Below are 20,742 nucleotides of genomic sequence, written 5' to 3'. Positions count from 1 at the left end.
CGTCAGTACTCTCACAAAGGCATTTTGGATCAACTAAAGGCTTTTCAGGGGGGGGTTAGGACAACCTGATAATAATGAATTACAATAGTTCAGCCTAGAAGTATTAAATGCATGAATTCATCAGCATCACTCTGAGATAGGACGTTTCTAATTTAAAGATATTGCTCAATTGGAAGAAAGCAGTCCTACATATCCAAGGTTCATGACAGTGTTACTAGAGGCCAAGCTCATGCCATGTTTGTAAGATTTTGGAGTTTAATAACCTCAGTTTTATTTCAATTTAGAAGCAAGAAATTAGAGGTCATCCAGGTCTTTATTTCTTTAAGATACTCCTGCACTTTAACTAATGTGTGTGTGTCTTCTGGCTTCATTGACAGATAAAGTTGGGTATCGTCGCTATGGCAGTTCAAATGTGTGCTATACTTTCTAATGATATTTGAATGATTGGAAAGCATGTATAATGTAAATAGAAATGGTCCTAGCAAAGAACCCTGTGGAACTCCACAGGTCACCTTTGTGTGTCCTGTGCTTCAATTCAGTTCCATTCAGCTTTATTTATATAGTGCCAAATCACAATAACAGTTGCCTCAAGGCTCTTAAAGTGTTTTCCAACACGTGGATTAACACATAATACGACAGCACCTTTAAATGTTTTAACCCTTTCATGCATGAATTATGACAACCTCAATTAGGATTTTTTTCTTAAGTATTTTTATTCATCTTTAGGCATGGCTTTTATTTTTTGAATCTTTTGAAACATGTACTTTTCAAAGAGTTTTTTACATTTCCACTTAGGTGGAAAACATCATCTTTAGAGTGGGTGGCAGGGTATGGAGTGACACATTAGTGTCCAATGTAGTGGTTTATATGCAAGTATACCATCAACACTGACACAAATACAAGAAAACAGCCTTTGAATAGCTGTCCACTGTAGTGACCACTATGCATAAAAGATTGAATGAATAACTTTTCACAGTGGCAACTTTCCTTTCTTTTTCCAGGTGCATATCTTTTCTCTGGATACTTTTCCAGTAGTTATTTCATTCCCAAGTATGACCATAAAACTAAAAAAACAGATTAACTCGGCTGGTTGGTTGTTCCAAACATCTTGGAGAACTAACCACAGATGTTCTGTGGATGTAGGCTTCCTCACATCCTTCTGTCTCTTCATGTTATTCCAGACACACTCCATGATTTTGAGATCAGAGCTCTGTGGGGGCCATACCACCACTCCCAGTACTTCTTGTTCTTCTTTACACTGTAGATAGTTCTTACGGACTCTTACGGACTGGCTGCATGTTTGGGGTCGTTGCCCTGCTGCTAAATACATTTGGGGCCAATAAACGTTCATTTATATTTCAGAAAGAATTCTTTGTTTACATAATTTTTTTCTCACCTGCCTAAAACCTTTGCACAGTATTGTATGTTACTAATAATTCAATATAACCACACACTGACAACTACTTCAGTACGGGTGTCCAACATAAACTCACAGACATTTTAAATTCAGGAAATGAATAACAAAACATAAAAATGTAGTATAGCATGATACAATGTATGAATCAGAATAGCAACTGCACAACTGCTAACACACTGTACAGTTAATTTCATCTATTCTATATAGATGTTGAGTTGTAATTTTAGATTAATTAGGTTAATGGGTTTTTTTGTTTGTTTGTTTTTGCTAACTGGATATCTTTTCTGTATGAGAAATCCAAAAGTTATTCAGTAACATTTAAATTCTGATATGGCTTCACATAAATTAGATTGTACTTGTTGCTAATGTGTAGAGATATTAAGTCAAAGACCTGAGACGACATTTCTCAACACCATAATCTTACAAAGTCGACAGAGTAATCAAATAGTGATGCATTCAGTTTTTGCTCTAATCGGTAAAATGAGTCACAGATGCAGACAGACCAAAGATCCAGCTCAAAATGTTTATTCAGATTAACAGATCAGAAACATTTCCAAATGTCAGACAGCTTAGAAGCAGAGCCATACCCTGATAACATCCATCTCTCCATGTGACATTTCACACAAAAACACCACAACATACAAGAACTGATGCCAGCTTTAAAGTCAGGAAAGAAATCATTCTCAGTGAAACAGCTGGAGCAGAAGTGAGTTTACTTCAAAGCCTGTGTTGTTAACATGTCGACTCCAGGCTCACTTCTAGGTCTCAGCATTTAGCTCTTGTCACCCAGAGTGTGCTTGTCAAACAGGTACTCTGCCATCTTGTTGTTGTGGGCATCCATGCGGGTGAGGTTAGTGATGTGGTCACCCAGCTTCTTGATGGACTTCACCTGCTCATCCAGGTAGTGGCTCTCCAGGAAGTCACACAGCTGGGAAAACAAACACAAATTACAGTTAACATTTGATGATTTGTCAAACATACACAGCATGAACTAGTTCAGTCTTTAACCCCAAACCCTTCCCTCATACTCCCACTTACATGAGGGTCATCATGCTGAGAAGCCAGCTTGTGCAGGTCCAGCAGAGCCTGGTTGACTTTCTTCTCCAGCTGCAGAGCACACTGCATGGCCTCCAGCCCGCTGCCCCACTCATTACGCTCTGGTTTCTGCACAAGAAACAATTCTGTTAAAGACTGAACACTTGTTTTAAAATTTGTGTACACATTACACACTAATGCAACAACAGGAAGAGAACAAGTGTCATAACACTGTTCATTAATCCCAGTTTCTGTGTTAGAGACACAGTCAGGTATGTGACACCAGGACTAGTTCAGTTTGTACACACCTTGATGTCCTGGAGTAAGATGCGACCTCCTCTCTTGTTCTGGAAGGACAGCAGCTTGTCAGCGTGCTCCTTCTCCTCATGGCTGTTCTCCTTGAAGAAGTGGGAGAAGCCTGGCAGGGCCACATCATCACGGTCAAAGTAGAAGGCCTGACAAATCAGACACAGGTTATTAGTACACAGCACCAATAATTCTGCAAATAAAGCATCGTGACAAACAGTTATGGAGACAGACTGTCATGATTCATGATGGACAGTTCAGCAAGTTTAGACTGAGATAACTGCTGAAATACAGACTAAGACCCCACTCTGCTGTTAGTTCAACAATTCAAACTTGACACCCACTAACACAGAATCTTGTACTGTGCAGGGTTGCTGCAAGTATGAGTGGAGCAGCATATGCTCTCCAGGTCTTTTGTCCATTAAACATACAATGAACTGAGACGACATATAACTGTCAAAACATCTGTTGAAATTTCATGATTCATTTTCACATTGTGACCTTTAAACTTTCACTTGAGGTCCCAACTGAGTCAATATCTAACACTGTTCAAAAATTAAGCTTCCATTTGTTAAAAAGCTGCATTAACACAATACATCTTAGTGTGCCACAATTACATCCCTGTTCTAGCTGTGCCATTTAACCTTAATATTCATTATAAAAGGATTTTACATTTAAACAGCACACAGTGCCGTCATTTAAAAATAGTAAACATTCCTCTGCAGTAGATTCCTCAGAAAAGAGTCTGCTTTGATGATGGACTATTTCTGTGTTCTCACCATAGAAGTGTAGGTGTAAGACACAAACAGCTCCATGTTCACCATCCGGTTGATGGCGGCCTCGCAGTCGCGGTGGTAGTTCTGACGCACTTGGGACTCCATTTCGGCTGGCGTTTCTTGTGCTTTTTATTAACAAAAACGGTACAAAAATAAAGCTTTACGTCGACTTTATCTGTAGTGTTCAAGTAGAAAAGGTTTTTGCTTTCGAAGTGCAGAGTAGCTGAAATATAAAGCGTGGACGAAGACAAGAAGTTCCGTTCAAACACTGTTGAAGCAAGAACTCCTCAAAGATTCCTCCCCTGGTATGAAATGAAACACTCGCGGGCCCCTGTGTTTATACTCCACGGTGGAGCTTGTGACAGATGTGACGCATGTTTCCACCAATCACTGAGCACAGGTATCTGTAACAACCGTGACACAGAGGATGAAGTTGCATTTTTTTGCTCCTCCTGATTCCTAGAAAACTCGTCATTAACTTTAATGTTTAATGTGACCTGCTGGCAGATAGTCACATGCAATGACAAAGCATTTTCTTTATTTGAACAGATAACAAGCAAAATATGTAAAATATATAAAGATTAATCTCAAAATGCTATATGAAGACTTCTTTTTGCACATGAGTGATATGCACATGCACATGGTACAATATTCATTCATTTTTTAAATATGTACAATACAAGTCTTGAGCCAAACCTCATTTATTTTGTAACACATGACTGTTGACTGTTGATAATTTTATTTACCACAGTCCCAATAAAAGAACGAGGAAGAGACAGAGCAAGGTGAAATTCATGTGGTCAGAAAATAGATGGAGGGACATAATTAGGAGGGGACATATTCAAGGATTCAGCTAAAATGAATGTCTCCTATAACCACAAGTCACTCCTAATAGCTAAAGTGTAGCTTTTAATTTTCACATGCTGCATTGCAGTGCATGCATATTATATGTATGCCTGGTATTTTCAGAGAAAAGTGCTCTACTGGGGTACTACGAGGTCTTTAAGATAAGATGGGCCTTATTATTCGAAGACAGTTTGTGAGAAGACTGTTGAATTAGATTCTGGATTTAACAGTGTGCCAATAAAGAGAAGCCAGTATGGGAGAAATCAGCTCTCTTTTTCTGGTCACTGCTAGCACTCTCTGTTACACCACTGATTTGACCAGGACTCATTTCAAGGACACAGAAGAGTCACAGTTAACAGTTTATTTGCAGGAATGAAGTCAACACGAAAAAGGACAAAGCAGACTAGCTTTACAGCATCACTCTGGTACAAAATGTTTCTAATTTTAGAAATATTAGGCAAATACATGAAAACAGTCCTACATAGTTATTTAATATTCACATTGAAGGAAATATCCTGGTCACAAATACTTTTAGATCACCCAGGTCTTTATAGTTTATAGTTTATTTATTTATATAGCACATTTAATTACAACAGGAGCATTGACCAAAGTGCTGTACAAGAATACAAAATACCTAATAAAATAACTTAGAATATTGATAGCAAACATCAAATATGAATTAACAAATAACTCGCATGCTGTATTAAAAGCCAGTAAATAAAAATGTGTTTTAAGATAAGATTTAAAAAGATTGACAGTAGGAGCCTATCTGATGTATAGGGGTAAATTATTCCACAGCTTAGGCGCTACAACTGTAAACGATCGATCGCCTCTATGAACCAGCCTCGACCTTGGTATGGCTAAAAGCAAAAGATCACTTGATCTAAGAGATCTAAAAGGGGTATAAGTCTGCAAGAGGTGAGACAAATACCCAGGAGCCTGCCCATTCAAGCCTTTGTAAGTCAACAATAAAATTTTAAAATTAATTCTGAAGTGGACAGGGAGCCAATGAAGAGAGGCAAGCACCAGGGAAATGTGTTCACATCTTTTAGTACGTGTCAGAAGACGAGCTGCAGCATTCTCGACCAACTGCAGCCTTGCCAGGCAGGTCTGGCTAACTCCAGCATATAAGGAGTTACAATAGTCCAGCTGGGATGTAGTAAAAGCATGAATCGCCCGTTCAAAGTTGTTAAAAGATTTTCAAAAATCTCACCTTAGATAAAAGCCTCAGTTTGAAGAAAGACCGCTGTATGACTGAGCTAATCTGTTTTTCAAAGGTGAAATTGCTGTCAAATATAACCCCCAAATTTTTGGCATGCGATTTGATAAAAGGCTCAAGACTGTGCAGGTTAAAATGGGAATTGCTGGGATTGCCACTTGGTCCAAAAATTATCACTTTGGTTTTGTTCTCATTGAAGTTAAGGAAGTTAGAGGCCATCCAGGATTTAACTTCACCGAGACACTGAAGTAAGGGTTCTAGTGAGGCAGGACTGTTTCCCTTCAGTTGAAGATAGATCTGAGTGTCATCGGCATATGAATGAAAACAAATGTTATATTTTCTAAAAATTTGACCTAGAGGCAACATATAAATAGAGAATAAAATTGGCCCCAGTATAGATCCCTGGGGAACACCACAAGTAAGGGGAGCTGATGAAGAGATAAAATCTCCAAAGCTCACAGAGAACGTCCTGTCAGACAGGTATGACCTGAACCACTCTAATGGAGTGCCCTTGATGCCACAATGCTCCAAACGTGAGATTAAGATGCTGTGGTCAACAGTATCGAAGGCAGCGGTCAGATCCAAAAGCAGAAGCACAGCTGAGTCACCTGAATCAGTGGCTAATAAAAGACCATTAAGAACCTTTAAAAGTGCAGTTTCTGTGCTATGAAGAGTTTTAAAACCAGACTGAAACCTCTCAAGAACATTGTGTCCATTTACAAAAGATTGCAGCTGAACAAATACAATCTTTTCCAAAATTTTCAACAGAAAGGGGAGCTTTGAAATAGGCCTGAAGTTAGTGAGGACAGAGGAATCGAGATTAGGTTTTTTAAGTACAGGCTGTACAACAGCATGTTTGAAACAGGCTGGCACAACACCTGAACTAAGACTGCTATTAAAAATAGCTAAAATGTCAGAACTGACAACCTTAAAAATCTTTTTTTAAAAATGTGTTGGAACAATGTCATTTGGACAAGATGATGTCTTTGTGCCATTACATACTTCCTCCACCTGACTGAGACACTCAGGCTCAAACTGATCAAAAACAGCAGAGCAGGTGAATATTTTAGAAAGGTCATGTGAAGGCAGGGCAATCATAGATCGAAGCTTTTATCTTATTGATAAAAAACTGCAGGAACCTTTCACAGGTGTCTGAGGAACTATTAATACAAGAAGCTGGGGAAATATTCAGGGCAGAGTCAATAATTGAAAAAAGAACCCGAGGATCATTGGAGCTATTCTCAATAACATTAGAAAAAAACTTTGACTTTTCTGCTTTTACAATGTCCTGATACCTGTACAGACTGTCTTTCAACATGAGAAATTACACCTGGAGCCCATCTTTTTTCCACTTACGTTCAGCCTTCCTGCACTCTCGTCTGGCTAAACAAGTGGCCTTATTTATCTATGGGTCTGATTGTGGTTTCAAGCTCATAGTTTTAAAAGGAGCGACCTCATCAAGGACAGTTTTGCAGTTTTGCATTATAAAAATTAACTGTCATTTCCTCGGTACCAAACCCAAGGGGAAATCTTAAAACTTTTTTAAAAGCAATAGAAAATTGTTCTGTTGAAGATGGGTTAAAAACACGACAACGGTGTGTTGGAATAAGAGGTGTACAATGGCGGAGAGATAAAAGTATATCAAACACAACAGGACAGTGATCAGAAAAAACAGCATCACATATTTTCATGTTTAGGACTGGTAACCCTAGAGACAGCACAAGATCCAACGTATGACCCTGTTTCTGGGTTGGCCTGACACAAATTGAGCAAGACTAAAGGAGTCTATCAAACTTATGTCTTTAAGACATTCATGCAATGTAACTAATTAGTGTGTGTCATCCGGTTTCATGGATAGATAAAGTCGGGTATCTGCATAGCAGTGAAAATGTATGCTATGCCTTCTTATAACGCTGGCTAAGGAAAGCATGTATAATGGAAAAAGTATTGGTCCTAGCAAAGAACCCTGTGGAACTCCATAATTAGACTTCCTTAAATTAATTTCTGAATCCTTCAGTATAACTGGTTTCCTTTTTTTTTAATGATTGCCCATTCCATAAAAGTCTCTTACGTCACAAATAATTGGTAATACTATCCTACACCATGCACATGTTGAAGGGGGGTGGGGGGTGCCTGCCCTTTTCCTGGTGGGTGCCCCAAGTGCCCTTTTCTTAAGGCTTTTTTTTTTTTTACTTCGCTTTTTGTGTGTGTGTGCATGCGGAGTCCTGCCTGTGCCCATCAACAATAACATTTAACTATTAATCCCAATTTTGCTCAAATAAAATGAACTGGCTTGCATCAGTCACATAATGACCATTAACCAATGCTCACCCTTGATGGCTGAGCACGCTGGTTCCGAGCTTGCAACGAGCTCACAAAGAGCACATGCATTTTGGGGCATCTGGGCGGTGCAGAGTTGTAAGAGAAACACAAATTAATTTGGAGACACAAACTGATGCAACAGAAACTAGTAAGTAGGGTGTATAGTGTACACTATAGTCTATAGCACACAGGAGTATTAGGTTATTATGTACACATTAGTAAGTCGTCTTGTGGCAACTGATGAATTGAAACAAATGAGCATGCTGTGTGTGCAACAGCGCAACAAACATTACCTGTCCTTTTATTAGCTGCACAAGAAGTGGTGGTCATTAGCTGCTAGCTAACTTGGTAAAGGTATCATGGGTCTGTAGCTCTTTCCACCGGTTTAGGGAACATTTAATATTTATTTATTATTTATTTAATTTTAAAGTAAATTACAGATCTTTTCCCTGCCTTTCTTGAGGGCTTACATTTCACTAAAAACGATCTAATATGTATATCCATAATTATGGATTATTATGATTACAATATTAATAAAACACACACGATATTAGACAGGAGAAGATTTTTGGCCATAATGCACAGCAGCATATTTGGAGAAAAACAGCCACAACATATCAGCACAAACACCTTGTACCAAGTGTCACGCACGATGGTGAAGGGTTGGTGATGTTCCAGCCACAGGACCTGGACATCCTGCAGCCATCGAGTCAAATATGAGGCCAACAGTTCGAAACCTAAAGATTGGCCCAAACTAGCTCAGCCAACAGGGCAGGGAGACAACTTAACAGGTAAAACAGTATGCAATCATCACATTTACCTGGGATTTTTTTAAAAAATCATTTTAGCTTTTTAAGCAATTTTTCTATGCATAAAGTGTGCACAGTTGTGGCTGTTGAGACATTTTGATCAGAATTGTAATCATGGATTTTTCCAAAAAATGTATATAAATCTGAGCAAACACCTGGATTTTTAAGAGAAGAGTGAGAGATGATTTCTTTCTGGTGTGATTTTATTTCTAGATAACATTAATACAAGTGAATAAAATGATTACAGATCTTTCTTTAATTCCTGAAAATAAATGACAAAACAGTGCAAATGCAGTGTAGCATGATATGATGTATGAATCAGCATCAGCAGCACAACTGACAGAAAACTGTACAACTCATTTCAGTTGTTCTTCTATATTTGGAAATAAACTTGGCTAGTGTTTTCTATTGTGAATACTGAATAAGGTATAAGGTAAAAAATTTTGCAGGCTGTAATCTAAAACACCTTTAGTTCATTTTTTTTTATTTTACCTACTTTAAAGATGTTAACAGTAAGTGAGTATCTCCAGTAGATGGCGATGGTGCATTACAGTAATATCCATAACAAGGCAAACAAAGATTTGTACCAAAAAGGAACACCCACCAAAGATTCATCATAGTAAAACATTAGATCACATGTCCACTTGATTCCATATTTTCATGTTAGTTATTGGCTGTTATATTTAGATCTTAACATGAAGTAATATACTTTTGCCGTTTCAGATGTGTGGTGCTTGTTGAAGCTGCCATAGCGATGTCCTGCAAATCCAGTAACATTTACATCTGATATGGCCTCGTTTCTATTTGGTGCCAATAAGTAGAAATATTAACTGACAGACCTGAGATCATCTTTAATCTGACAAAGTCAGTAATGAAGTTGTGATTTAGTTTTTAGACCGACTGCTTGAACTAATCAGTAAAATGAGTCACAGATGCAGACAGACCAAAGATCCAGCTCAAAATGTTTATTCAGATTAACAGATCAGAAACATGTCAGACAGCTTAGAAGCAGAGCCATACCCTGATAACATCCATCTCTCCATGTGACATTTCACACAAAAACACCACAACATACAAGAACTGATGCCAGCTTTAAAGTCAGGAAAGAAATCATTCTCAGTGAAACAGCTGGAGCAGAAGTGAGTTTACTTCAAAGCCTGTGTTAACATTTTGACTCCAGGCTCACTTCTAGGTCTCAGCATTTAGCTCTTGTCACCCAGAGTGTGCTTGTCAAACAGGTACTCTGCCATCTTGTTTTTGTGGGCATCCATGCGGGTGAGGTTAGTGATGTGGTCACCCAGCTTCTTGATGGACTTCACCTGCTCATCCAGGTAGTGGCTCTCCAGGAAGTCACACAGCTGGGAAAACAAACACAAATTACAGTTAACATTTGATGATTTGTCAAACATACACAGCATGAACTAGTTCAGTCTTTAACCCCAAACCCTTCCCTCATACTCCCACTTACATGAGGGTCATTATGCTGAGAAGCCAGCTTGTGCAGGTCCAGCAGAGCCTGGTTGACATTCTTCTCCAGCTGCAGAGCACACTGCATGGCCTCCAGCCCGCTGCCCCACTCGTCACGCTCTGGTTTCTGCACAACAAACACAATTCTGTTACAGACTGAACACTTGTTTTAAGCTTTGTGTACACATTACACACTAATGCAACAACAGGAAGAGAACAAGTGTCATAACACTGCTCATTAATCCCAGTTTCTGTGTTAGACACAGTCAGGTATGTCACAGCAGGATTAGTTCAGTTTGTACACACCTTGATGTCCTGGAGTAAAATGCGACCTCCTCTCTTGTTCTGGAAGGACAGCAGCTTGTCAGCGTGCTCCCTCTCCTCATGGCTGTTCTCCTTGAAGAAGTGGGAGAAGCCTGGCAGGGCCACATCATCACGGTCAAAGTAGAAGGCCTGACAAATCAGACACAGGTTATTAGTACACAGCACCAATTATTCTGCAAATAAAGCATCGTGACAAACAGTTATGAAGCCAGACATGATTCATCACCAATAGTTTAGCCGGTTTAGACCGAGATAACTGCTGAATTCGAGACTAAAGAAAAGCCAAATTAAGCATGACGCAGCATTTGGGTTTTTCAGTGATGTGTTTGGGGTGAAAATACACTCCGCATCTGGCAACCTGCCCATCTGTGATAAACAACCAACAAACGAGCTGCGACTGAAATCATGAACTACTGAATTTAGCAACAACATACCTGACGTAACATTTAACGAATGCATTCCCTGTTCTCTTTGTCTAGCATTCAGCTAATATACCTTGAGATTAAGGTTATTATAGACATCAGTATAACATAAATTGCTCTCACCATAGAAGTGTAGGTGTAAGACGCAAACAGCTCCATGTTCACCATCCGGTTAACGGCGGCCTCGCAGTCGCGGTGGTAGTTCTGACGCACTTGGGACTCCATTTCGGCTGGCGTTTCTTGTGCTTTTTATTAACAAAAACGGTACAAAAATATAGCTTTACGTTGACTTTATCTGTAGTGTTCAAGTAGAAAAGGTTTTTGCTTCCGAAGTGCAGAGTAGCTGAAATGTAAAGCGGGACGAAGACAAGAAGTTCCGTTCAAACACTGTTGAAGCAAGAACTCCTCAAAGATTTCTCCCCTGGTATGAAACGGCACACTCGCGGGTCCCTGTATTTATACTCCACGGAGGAGCTCGCGACAGATATGATGTATGTTTCCACCAATCACTGAGCCGGGGTGTCTGTACCAACTGTGACACATGATGAAGTTGCATTTTTTTTCTCCTCCCGATTCGTAGAAATCTCATCATCAAGTTTAATGTTTAATGTGACCTGCTGGCAGATATTCAGGTGCAATGACAAAGCATTTTCATATTTCAACAGGTAACAAGCAACATGGGTAAAATATGTAAAGATTTTCTCAAAATACTTGTAGACGTCCTGATGGACATGAGAGCCGGTATGCACACGCACATGGTACGATATGAATGTATTTGTTTAATACTGTTTAAAATGTTTATTCCAAACCTTGCTTCCAATGTGCCAGACCTTCCGCTAATTTTTAAATAGCAATACTTCCCTAGCCTTTTCAAGGGCTTTTAAGCTCTAAGTTTTAATATGGAGATTGGTGGCTTTTTCACTCATTTTCATTCCTGCGAATGATTCATGCATAAAAAAGGAACAAAACTCAAGTGATGAATCAGTCGTGTCTACACATAACAGAGAACTTAGCAAAGAACCTATTTTAAAATATAGCTTTAGGCACTTTGTTACTAGCAGTGTGTAACAAAGGACATAATTTATTTCAATTTCTTTAGTTGAATCTACCAGCAGTCCTGAAGATAACACAGATTAACAGACATAAAATATGACTTTTCTCCCCCATCAACATCTATCTTCCGGCACCACGTTACTAGGCTGCCTTTTTAAGCAGCTCTTACTCAGTACCTGTGTGGTACCATTACCACAGATAACACATCCAAAATACCTCAGCAACTACAAGCTAGTAGCACTGACCTCACATCTGAAGAAGACCCTCGACAGGCTAGTACTGAAGCATCTTCAGCCCCGGTTAGGTCTTCATTGAATCCACTGCAAAAGCCTATCAGTCTAGCATTGGGGTGGATGATGTCATCATCTACCTCCTGCACCGAGATCGTCCTACCTGAAGAAGCCTGGAAGCACTGTTAGGCTAATGTTCTTTCTCTAGTTTCTCCAGGCCTGAAGTTAGTCACAACCTGGACTTGTGAGGGACAAGCAGTCAGGGGTGGACCACTACCTGTCCCAATAGATATTGGACTACCTCACTGGCTACCCACAGTATGTGAGGATGCAAGGCTGTGTCTCTGACAGGCTGGTCTTCAGTACAGGGGCCCTATAAAGAACTGTGCTGGCACTATTCCTGTTCACTCTCTACACTGCAGACAGTTAACAACCTAGACTGTCATCTGCAAAAGTTTCCTGATGACTTTGCCATAGTTGACCTTATTACAAGTGAGGATGACTCAGAATACAGACAGTGGACTCAGGAGTTTGTGGACTAGTGCCAGCAGAACCATCTCCAGTTCAACACGGGAAAACCAGGAGCTGGTGGTGAATTTCCACAGGGGCAGACCCACCACACCGACACCAGTGAACATCTAGGGAACTGAGACCCTGAGTCCCTTACCCAGTGGTTTTGGAGAGCTTGCCAAAGTGATAGAATTATGATCACTCTTAGCCATGGACTGACCTCCCCAGAGCTCGACCTTAACATTACTGAAGCAGTGTAAGAGTACAGAACAAAAAGAGGCCAACAAAGAAGAGCTTTGCACGTCCTTTAAGAAGCCTGGAGAGCTATTCCTAAAAACTACATAAAGAAATGACAAGAATGCTGTCTACGAGAGTTCAGACTGTGGTATATAGAATATGTAGGATAAAGGTTTTCATACCAAAATATTGACTTTAAAGCTCGGTAAAAATGTGAAAACTAGATTTTCATGTATGTATGCAGATGTTCCAGTACATCTTTGAACGTCCTTTTTTGTGGGGAAATATAAAGGACAGGTGCCTCAGGACGGTATATTCAGGACTTTACTGTGCTGTATAAAAGTTAGATTATTTGAGTTAACGCTGGCCTAGTACATAAAACCTGCACAAACTGAAGCTGATTCAGCTGATGTAACACATGACATCCAAAAACTGCTGATAATGGTGCTTACAACCAAAGTGTTTTTTTATTGCATTGCTCAACACCACAGTGCTGTTGACAGGAATTTCTCAGGCTGAAGCATTACTACTGCTGAGTGAAAAAAAACCTAAGAAATATATATAGAGAATTTATATCAGCCTATTTATGTAAAAGTAGCTTTTTCAATGAAACCTTCAAGAATATCATCGCAGCAGAGGTATGTAACACACATTTGAAGATTATTCAAGTGTGCTACAATCTCAGATACTTAATTCATCCATTCTCTTCTGCTTATCCTTTTTCAGGGTCGCCTAGGATAGGCTTTTTCAGAGCCTATCCCAGGTGTCCCAAGAGGCAGGCTACACCCTGGACAGGTCGCTAATCTGTCGCAGGGCTAACACATAGACACAGACAACCATTCACACTCGCATTCAATTTAGAGTTTCCAACGAACCTATCCCCGCTAACTACATGTCTTTGGACTGTGGGGGGAACCCGGACAGAACCCACGCAAACACGGGGACAACATGCAAACTCCACACAGAAAGACCCTGGCCTGATGTCAGAATTGAACTCAGGACCTTCTTGCTTTGAGGCAGCCATCGTGACACCGTGCTGCCCTACCCCTGGATTTACTTACTTAACTTGATCTGTACCAGGAACTCAAGAACTTCTAATTTGAGTTCTTTTTTCCTCTTGTTTCTGTACCAGCCAATCACCATCTCACTCAAGAAGGCATACTCATCTTAGACTAATTATTATCTTTATGCACATTAATATGTAAGCCTTTTGGCTTAACATGGCATTTCACACACAATGGGAGTCATGCTTTTAGGTCCTCAATGAATGACCGTCTCCATGTCTGCGGACGACCAAAACAGACGTGGAGACGGTCATTCATTGAGGACCTGAAAGCGGTCGATCTTTCAAGGGACGAGGCTGAAGATGTGGCTGCAAACCGAGCTCATTGACGATCCCTTGCCGCCCAATGTGCCATCTGGCGCAGGAGGAACTAAGTCTAAGTAAAGGGAGTCATGCAGACCAACAAGACTCATCTTTAAAATATGTCTCAGAACAGGTTCGTTCTAAAACACACCAAAGATATTCCAACAATTTTTTAGCATAGCTGCAAGAGTTTGAAACCAGATAATATCACTATGTAACACATTCCTCAATCAAGGAAGCAGCACTTGTTTTCCATAGAAATCAGTTGTACTAAAAATATCACAGAATGAACTGAAAGTGTCAGAGCTATGATGTGACGTTTCTGAGATATTATTACTGCTGCATTATGTGTATGTTGCATTTTATGTCTTAAGTGGACCTTCTTTTAAAAGTGTTTTTAACTATTTTATTTAATAATGGGCAGTTTGACCAACAGCGATACATCATAGTCATCATATTCATCCAGTTTGTAGCGCTACTGTCCAGTCAGGATCGGATAACTATAAGAGGTGTTTTCCATGAGCTCAGAAAAAAACTTTAAAAATCTTTATATGTTTTAAGAAAAGGGAAATGTTCATTCTATAAAGAAAAACACAAATCAAGTAATTTCATCAGAAAATTTTAAATAATCACAAGTAGAAAAATCTGGTTTTCATTAGACAGCAGGGGTAAGAAAATAGTAAGCTGAAAAGTTATAAAACAGTTAACTAAATACAGTACTATAATGTACTTAAGTAGAAGTATAAAGTACTATAAATTAAATAAAAAATAAAGTACACGTGCTTCCATGTTTGGAAAAGATACATAAGTACACTAAAAGTAAACTTAATTACATGTCAATTTTCAATGTAATTTAATTCATAAGTAAATTTGTAAAATGCTGGGTATGAACTTTCTGCACATTTCCTCAGTGATTAATTATAAATAAACCATTAATGTACTCAAAATTATTGCCTTGTGTTCATTATGGGTTTTTCTGTTTCTGTTTTTTTTTTCATTGTATGTTCCAACACTGCCAACCCAACAGAAACCTCTGTTTCCACATGAGACAGCTTTTTTTTTCACTCAGGTCTTATAACTACATGTTGTCATCCTGCATGAGGATTTGTTAATGTTAGTAAAACGTTATCACAGTATAGACAACAATCTCATAGCTTAGTATTCTGTGAAAATGGAGGACACCACAGAGGTCAAGATAAGAAAGGACAAGCTAAAGACAGATCCAGAGATCCAGAGTCAATTTACTGTCAACACTGAACTAATAACTATAAGATGTCCAATCCATCTTTATTTATAAAGCACTATAAAATACCCAGCACAAGACCAAAGTGCTGTACAGTAAATAAGTTAAGAACAATAGAATACAACAAAACAGTAAAAATAAAACACAGAATACATAAAAAAATTACAACAGAATAGAATCAACTAAAACAACTAAAATAAAACTAAAAACCAATATCTCACAAGGAGTTAAAGGCCAGGGTGAAGAGATGGGTTTTCCGGAGTGATTTAAAAACAGGCAGAGAAGAGGCCTGTCTTATTTCTAAAGGCAGATCGTTCACAGTTTTGGAGCTGCTACAGGAAAAGCACGATCTCCTCGAGGTTTACGCTCAGTCCTGGGTACATTCAGGAGCAGCTGATCAGCTGACTTGAGAGAGCAGGTGGGTGTATAAGGCTGTAGCAGCTCAGAGAGATAAGATGGGGCAAGGCCATGGAGGGCTTTAAAAGCAAATAAAAGAATTTTAAAATGAATCCTAAAATGAATGGGCAGCCAGTGAAGTGAAGCTGAAATAGGGGAAATGTACTCAAACTTTTGAGTGCCAGATAAAAGATGAGCTGCAGCATTTTGCACCCTCTGTAAATGAGTAATGTATGAATCACTGATCCCTATATAAAGTGCATTACAGTAATCCAGCTGAGTGCTAACAAAGGCGTGGATCACTGTCTCAAAGTGCTGCTGTGACAGCTGCCTGAGCTGAAAGAAGCTTGATTTTACAGCTGCCTTAATCTGACTGTCACGTTCAGAGTCCACTTTCAGCCCCAGGTTTGTGACAGTTGGCTTATTATACTGGGCCAAGGTATCTAAATACACGTTGGAGGTCAAAAACCAAAAACCATCACCTCAGTTTTCTAGTCATTAAATCTGAAAAAGTTAAGAGTTATTAAGCTTTAATAATGTCATCAAGACACTGAAGTAATGGCTGTATGGAATATGTGCCTTTTTTCTTTAGAGGGACATAGATCTTACAGTCATCAGCACAAAAGTGAAATGCAATGCGTGCTTTCTCAGTATGGAACCAAAAGGAAGCAGATATAAAGAAAAGAGGAGGGGGCCTAGAACTGTCCTTCGTTAGCCATCGAGTGGCTACAGTTGCTTTATTTTCAGCATTCTCATACATTGCAAAACGGACAGAGAAATTCAGACATATTTAAATGTAGTTTGCGTGCAGATGTAACATTTTGGAAAACGTTCACATTGTTTTGTAATTTCAAAATAAGGCACAGGGTAAATACAGTTTAGGCATGCTGTAATCTAAAACACTTTTAATGCCTTTTTAACTTTGTTTACATAAATGAACATTTAATTTCATTCATATGTAGCTGAATTAAAATACTGCACAACCAGGAATTGATTTCAATGTGCATTACAGAGCTTTTATAGTGGATGGCCATGGTACGTCAAAAAGCCATATGCACAACCCAAACACACAGATTTAAATCAAATGAAAAGAAAACCCATTTAGCAAGGTATTGGGCCACATGTCCACTTGTCAGCATATTTGCAAGTTTATTTGGCTGTTTTTATATATTTAACTTTATTAGTAATTAAAATAGTTTTGCATGTGTGGTTCCTGTCAGTGTTGAAGCTATAATTAAATTATATCCCACAAAGGATTAAAGAACCTGAAGCAATCCAGGTATTCTGACTTCTGGCATGAAAAAGGCATTTTTGTTCAATGACCTCAAAGGATTGTTTCCTCTTAACACTTTCTGGCAGGGTAGAGAAATCCTGTAGCAGTTTCTGAAATAGTTGGACCAGCCTATCTGACACCAAATTCCTTCTGAAGCCATTGAACTGAAGAAGTATACTTGAATACATTAATTGTATGTTGAATAGGCATAAAACTGTCAGAGCAGTTGATCTAAACTATAATAAAATGAGTCATGATGAGCGAGTCACAGATGCAGACAGACCAAAGATCCAGCTCAAAATGTTTATTCAGATTAACAGATCAGAAACATTTCCAAATGTCAGACAGCTTAGAAGCAGAGCCATACCCTGATAACATCCATCTCGCCATGTGACATTTCACACAAAAACACCACAACATACAAGAACTGATGCCAGCTTTAAAGTCAGGAAAGAAATCATTCTCAGTGAAACAGCTGGAGCAGAAGTGAGTTTACTTCAAAGCCTGTGTTGTTAACATGTCAACTCCAGGCTCACTTCTAGGTCTCAGCATTTAGCTCTTGTCACCCAGAGTGTGCTTGTCAAACAGGTACTCTGCCATCTTGTTGTTGTGGGCATCCATGCGGGTGAGGTTAGTGATGTGGTCACCCAGCTTCTTGATGGACTTCACCTGCTCATCCAGGTAGTGGCTCTCCAGGAAGTCACACAGCTGGGAAAACAAACACAAATTACAGTTAACATTTGATGATTTGTCAAACATGCACAGCATGAACTAGTTCAGTCTTTAACCCCAAACCCTTCCCTCATACTCCCACTTACATGAGGGTCATTATGCTGAGAAGCCAGCTTGTGCAGGTCCAGCAGAGCCTGGTTGACATTCTTCTCCAGCTGCAGAGCACACTGCATGGCCTCCAGCCCGCTGCCCCACTCGTCACGCTCTGGTTTCTGCATAACAAACAATTCTGTTAAAGACTGAACACTTGTTTTAAGCTTTGTGTACACATTACACACTAATGCAACAACAGGAAGAGAACAAGTGTCATAACACTGCTCATTAATCCCAGTTTCTGTGTTAGACACAGTCAGGTATGTCACAGCAGGACTAATTCAGTTTGTACACACCTTGATGTCCTGGAGTAAGATGCGACCTCCTCTCTTGTTCTGGAAGGACAGCAGCTTGTCAGCGTGCTCCCTCTCCTCATGGCTGTTCTCCTTGAAGAAGTGGGAGAAGCCTGGCAGGGCCACATCATCACGGTCAAAGTAGAAGGCCTGACAAATCAGACACAGGTTATTAGTACACAGCACCAATTATTCTGCAAATAAAGCATCGTGACAAATAGTTATGGAGCCAGACATGATTCATCACCAATAGTTTAGCCGGTTCAGACCGAGATAACTGCTGAATTCGAGACTAAAGAAAAGCCAAACTAAGCATGACGCAGCATTTGGGTTTTTCAGTGATGTGTTTGGGGTGAAAATACACTCCGCATCTGGAAACCTGCCCATCTGTGATAAACAACCAACAAACGAGCTGCGACTGAAATCATGCATTACTGAAATTAACAACATACCCGACTTTACATTTAACGACTGCATTCCCTGTTCTCTTTGTCTAGCATTAAGCTAATATAGCTTGAGAGTTAAGGTTCTTATTAAGGTTAATATAAACATTAGTATCACATAAATTGTTCTCACCATAGAAGTGTAGGTGTAAGACGCAAACAGCTCCATGTTCACCATCCGGTTGATGGCGGCCTCGCAGTCGCGGTGGTAGTTCTGACGCACTTGGGACTCCATTTCGGCTGGCGTTTCTTGTGCTTTTTATTAACAAAAACGGTACAAAAATAAAGCTTTACGTCGACTTTATCTGTAGTGTTCAAGTAGAAAAGGTTTTTGCTTCCGAAGTGCAGAGTAGCTGAAATGTAAAGTAAGAAGAAGACAAGAAGTTCCGTTCAAACACTGTTGAAGCAAGAACTCCTCAAAGATTCCTCCCCTGGTATGAAACGGCACACTCGCGGGTCCCTGTATTTATACTCCACGGAGGAGCTCGTGACAGAGATGACGTGTGTTTCCACCAATCACTGAGCCGGGGTGTCTGTACCAACTGAGACTCACAGGATGAAGTTGCATTTTTTTTTCTCCTTCTGATTCGTAGAAAACTCCGCATTAACTTTAATGTTTAATGTGACCTGCTGGGAGATAGTCACGTGCAATGACAAAGCATTTTCCGTAGTTCAACAGGAAACAACCAACATATATAAAATATGTAACGATTAATCTCAAAACGTGTAAAATCGCTTCTTTGTTTAGTACGTACAATGCTGTGCAAAAGTCTTGAGCCAAACCTGATATGTCTTTTTCAAGTAGCCAGACCTCAATAATTCCCCGGGCGTTCTGAAGGGCTTTTAAAGTTTTTATCTGGACAAGTTTTTAAAGAAGTGTTTTTTGCTTGTTTAATAAAGGGACTTAAGACTGATCTTTGAAACATTCAAGCCAAAAAGGCACAAAACCCAAAGGTTGACCCAATTGTGTCTATATATAACAGAAAACTTTTTTAAATTGCATCTTTAGGCGCTTTATTACTTGCAGCCTGTCAATAAAACACATACTGTGTTCCCACTTCTTTTGTTGAATCAATGAAAAATTCCAAAAACAACATGTTTAGACGGGCATTTGTTTTAACCAACAAGTACAAAAGACGAACACTTTTGCATATTATTGTAGGCTAGTTAATGATTACATAAAAGCAGCATAAACTGAGACAGAGTTACGCCATAAATGTAACACATGACATCCAAAAACTGCTGATAATGGTGTTTTTTATTGCATTGCTCAACACCACAGCACTGTTGGCAGACATTACCAGCAATAGTAGAACCTCCCAGGCTGAAACATTACTACTGCTGGGTAAAACAAAACTAAAACTAAGACATGTATACATGTATCGTGTTAGATTAAACTTGTCCTTGAATAGTCTCACTGCAGCTGAGGTATAAGTGTAACACAATGTCACATACTTAATCCTTTCTATGTAAAGTACATGTAGGAGTAAATTCACTCATGATATGTTTTAATAGAAAACCCAAAACACATACAGTAAGCTTTAATATTCATCTTCATGAAATCATAAATATCTCTTCTGTACGTTTATCTTTAACTTGACTTTGTCTTTACATCAAGTCAAGCACTACAAGACAACATGACTTTCATGCTCATCAACTTACAATTCACCTACAGCGGTGTGAGCCAGTACTTTTCCACTGTGCCCGAGAGACCTGCCAGTCTGAACAGGTGTGCTGGTAATCACGTGTTCTCAGCACGAGGACGGAGCCTGCATTTTCTTTGCTGCACCCTTTCAACTTCATTTTCTAATAATAAAATGAATGAAAGAACATCACTAGACTTGCTTTTAAGCAGTTGAAATGATAGAGAAAGCCTACTGATCTACTCTTTCTTTCCCAGTAAATAAATTCCACCATCTCTGCTTGTCTT

The 20,742-nt window shown here is 39.3% G+C and overlaps 3 protein-coding genes across 3 annotated transcripts; all 3 read right to left on the bottom strand.

Moving 5' to 3' along the window:
* Positions 1-1,926: 1,926 nt before the first annotated feature.
* On the bottom strand, positions 1,927-3,741 carry LOC134625896 (ferritin, middle subunit-like). Its single transcript, XM_063471251.1, has 4 exons — positions 3,538-3,741; positions 2,761-2,907; positions 2,456-2,581; positions 1,927-2,345 (listed from the first exon to the last, which is right to left on the bottom strand). The coding sequence occupies exons 1-4, from the start codon at positions 3,637-3,639 to the stop codon at positions 2,190-2,192; spliced, it is 531 nt and encodes a 176-aa protein (XP_063327321.1). The 5' UTR covers positions 3,640-3,741; the 3' UTR covers positions 1,927-2,189.
* Positions 3,742-9,675: 5,934 nt separating this feature from the next.
* Positions 9,676-11,385, bottom strand: LOC134625895 (ferritin, middle subunit). The gene is made up of 4 exons (XM_063471250.1): positions 11,067-11,385; positions 10,504-10,650; positions 10,199-10,324; positions 9,676-10,088 (listed from the first exon to the last, which is right to left on the bottom strand). Exons 1-4 carry the CDS (start codon positions 11,166-11,168, stop codon positions 9,933-9,935), a joined length of 531 nt encoding a protein of 176 aa, XP_063327320.1. The 5' UTR covers positions 11,169-11,385; the 3' UTR covers positions 9,676-9,932.
* A 6,155-nt stretch (positions 11,386-17,540) lies between these two features.
* On the bottom strand, positions 17,541-19,258 carry LOC134625893 (ferritin, middle subunit-like). Its single transcript, XM_063471249.1, has 4 exons — positions 18,946-19,258; positions 18,373-18,519; positions 18,070-18,195; positions 17,541-17,959 (listed from the first exon to the last, which is right to left on the bottom strand). Exons 1-4 carry the CDS (start codon positions 19,045-19,047, stop codon positions 17,804-17,806), a joined length of 531 nt encoding a protein of 176 aa, XP_063327319.1. The 5' UTR covers positions 19,048-19,258; the 3' UTR covers positions 17,541-17,803.
* Between the last annotated feature and the right edge of the window lie 1,484 nt (positions 19,259-20,742).

The sequence above is a fragment of the Pelmatolapia mariae genome, linkage group LG4, assembly GCF_036321145.2.
Source record: "Pelmatolapia mariae isolate MD_Pm_ZW linkage group LG4, Pm_UMD_F_2, whole genome shotgun sequence".
In the NCBI taxonomy this organism is placed as follows: Eukaryota; Metazoa; Chordata; class Actinopteri; order Cichliformes; family Cichlidae; genus Pelmatolapia; species Pelmatolapia mariae.
This window is presented reverse-complemented; position numbering and strand designations above follow the sequence as displayed.

What these genes read in the sequence shown, in the direction of transcription:
- LOC134625896 (XM_063471251.1), bottom strand. Translation starts at nt 3,639, where the DNA reads ATGGAGTCCCAAGTGCGTCAGAACTACCACCGCGACTGCGAGGCCGCC. An exon ending in TCTTACTCCAGGACATCAAG is followed by an intron (nt 2,582 to 2,760) that starts GTGTGTACAAAC and finishes TTTCTTGTGCAG; the next exon opens with AAACCAGAGCGTAATGAGTG. An exon ending in CTCAGCATGATGACCCTCAT is followed by an intron (nt 2,346 to 2,455) that starts GTAAGTGGGAGT and finishes TTGTTTTCCCAG; the next exon opens with CTGTGTGACTTCCTGGAGAG.
- LOC134625895 (XM_063471250.1), bottom strand. Translation starts at nt 11,168, where the DNA reads ATGGAGTCCCAAGTGCGTCAGAACTACCACCGCGACTGCGAGGCCGCC. An exon ending in CTTACACCTACACTTCTATG is followed by an intron (nt 10,651 to 11,066) that starts GTGAGAGCAATT and finishes CTGATTTGTCAG; the next exon opens with GCCTTCTACTTTGACCGTGA. An exon ending in CTCAGCATAATGACCCTCAT is followed by an intron (nt 10,089 to 10,198) that starts GTAAGTGGGAGT and finishes TTGTTTTCCCAG; the next exon opens with CTGTGTGACTTCCTGGAGAG.
- LOC134625893 (XM_063471249.1), bottom strand. Translation starts at nt 19,047, where the DNA reads ATGGAGTCCCAAGTGCGTCAGAACTACCACCGCGACTGCGAGGCCGCC. An exon ending in CTTACACCTACACTTCTATG is followed by an intron (nt 18,520 to 18,945) that starts GTGAGAACAATT and finishes CTGATTTGTCAG; the next exon opens with GCCTTCTACTTTGACCGTGA. An exon ending in CTCAGCATAATGACCCTCAT is followed by an intron (nt 17,960 to 18,069) that starts GTAAGTGGGAGT and finishes TTGTTTTCCCAG; the next exon opens with CTGTGTGACTTCCTGGAGAG.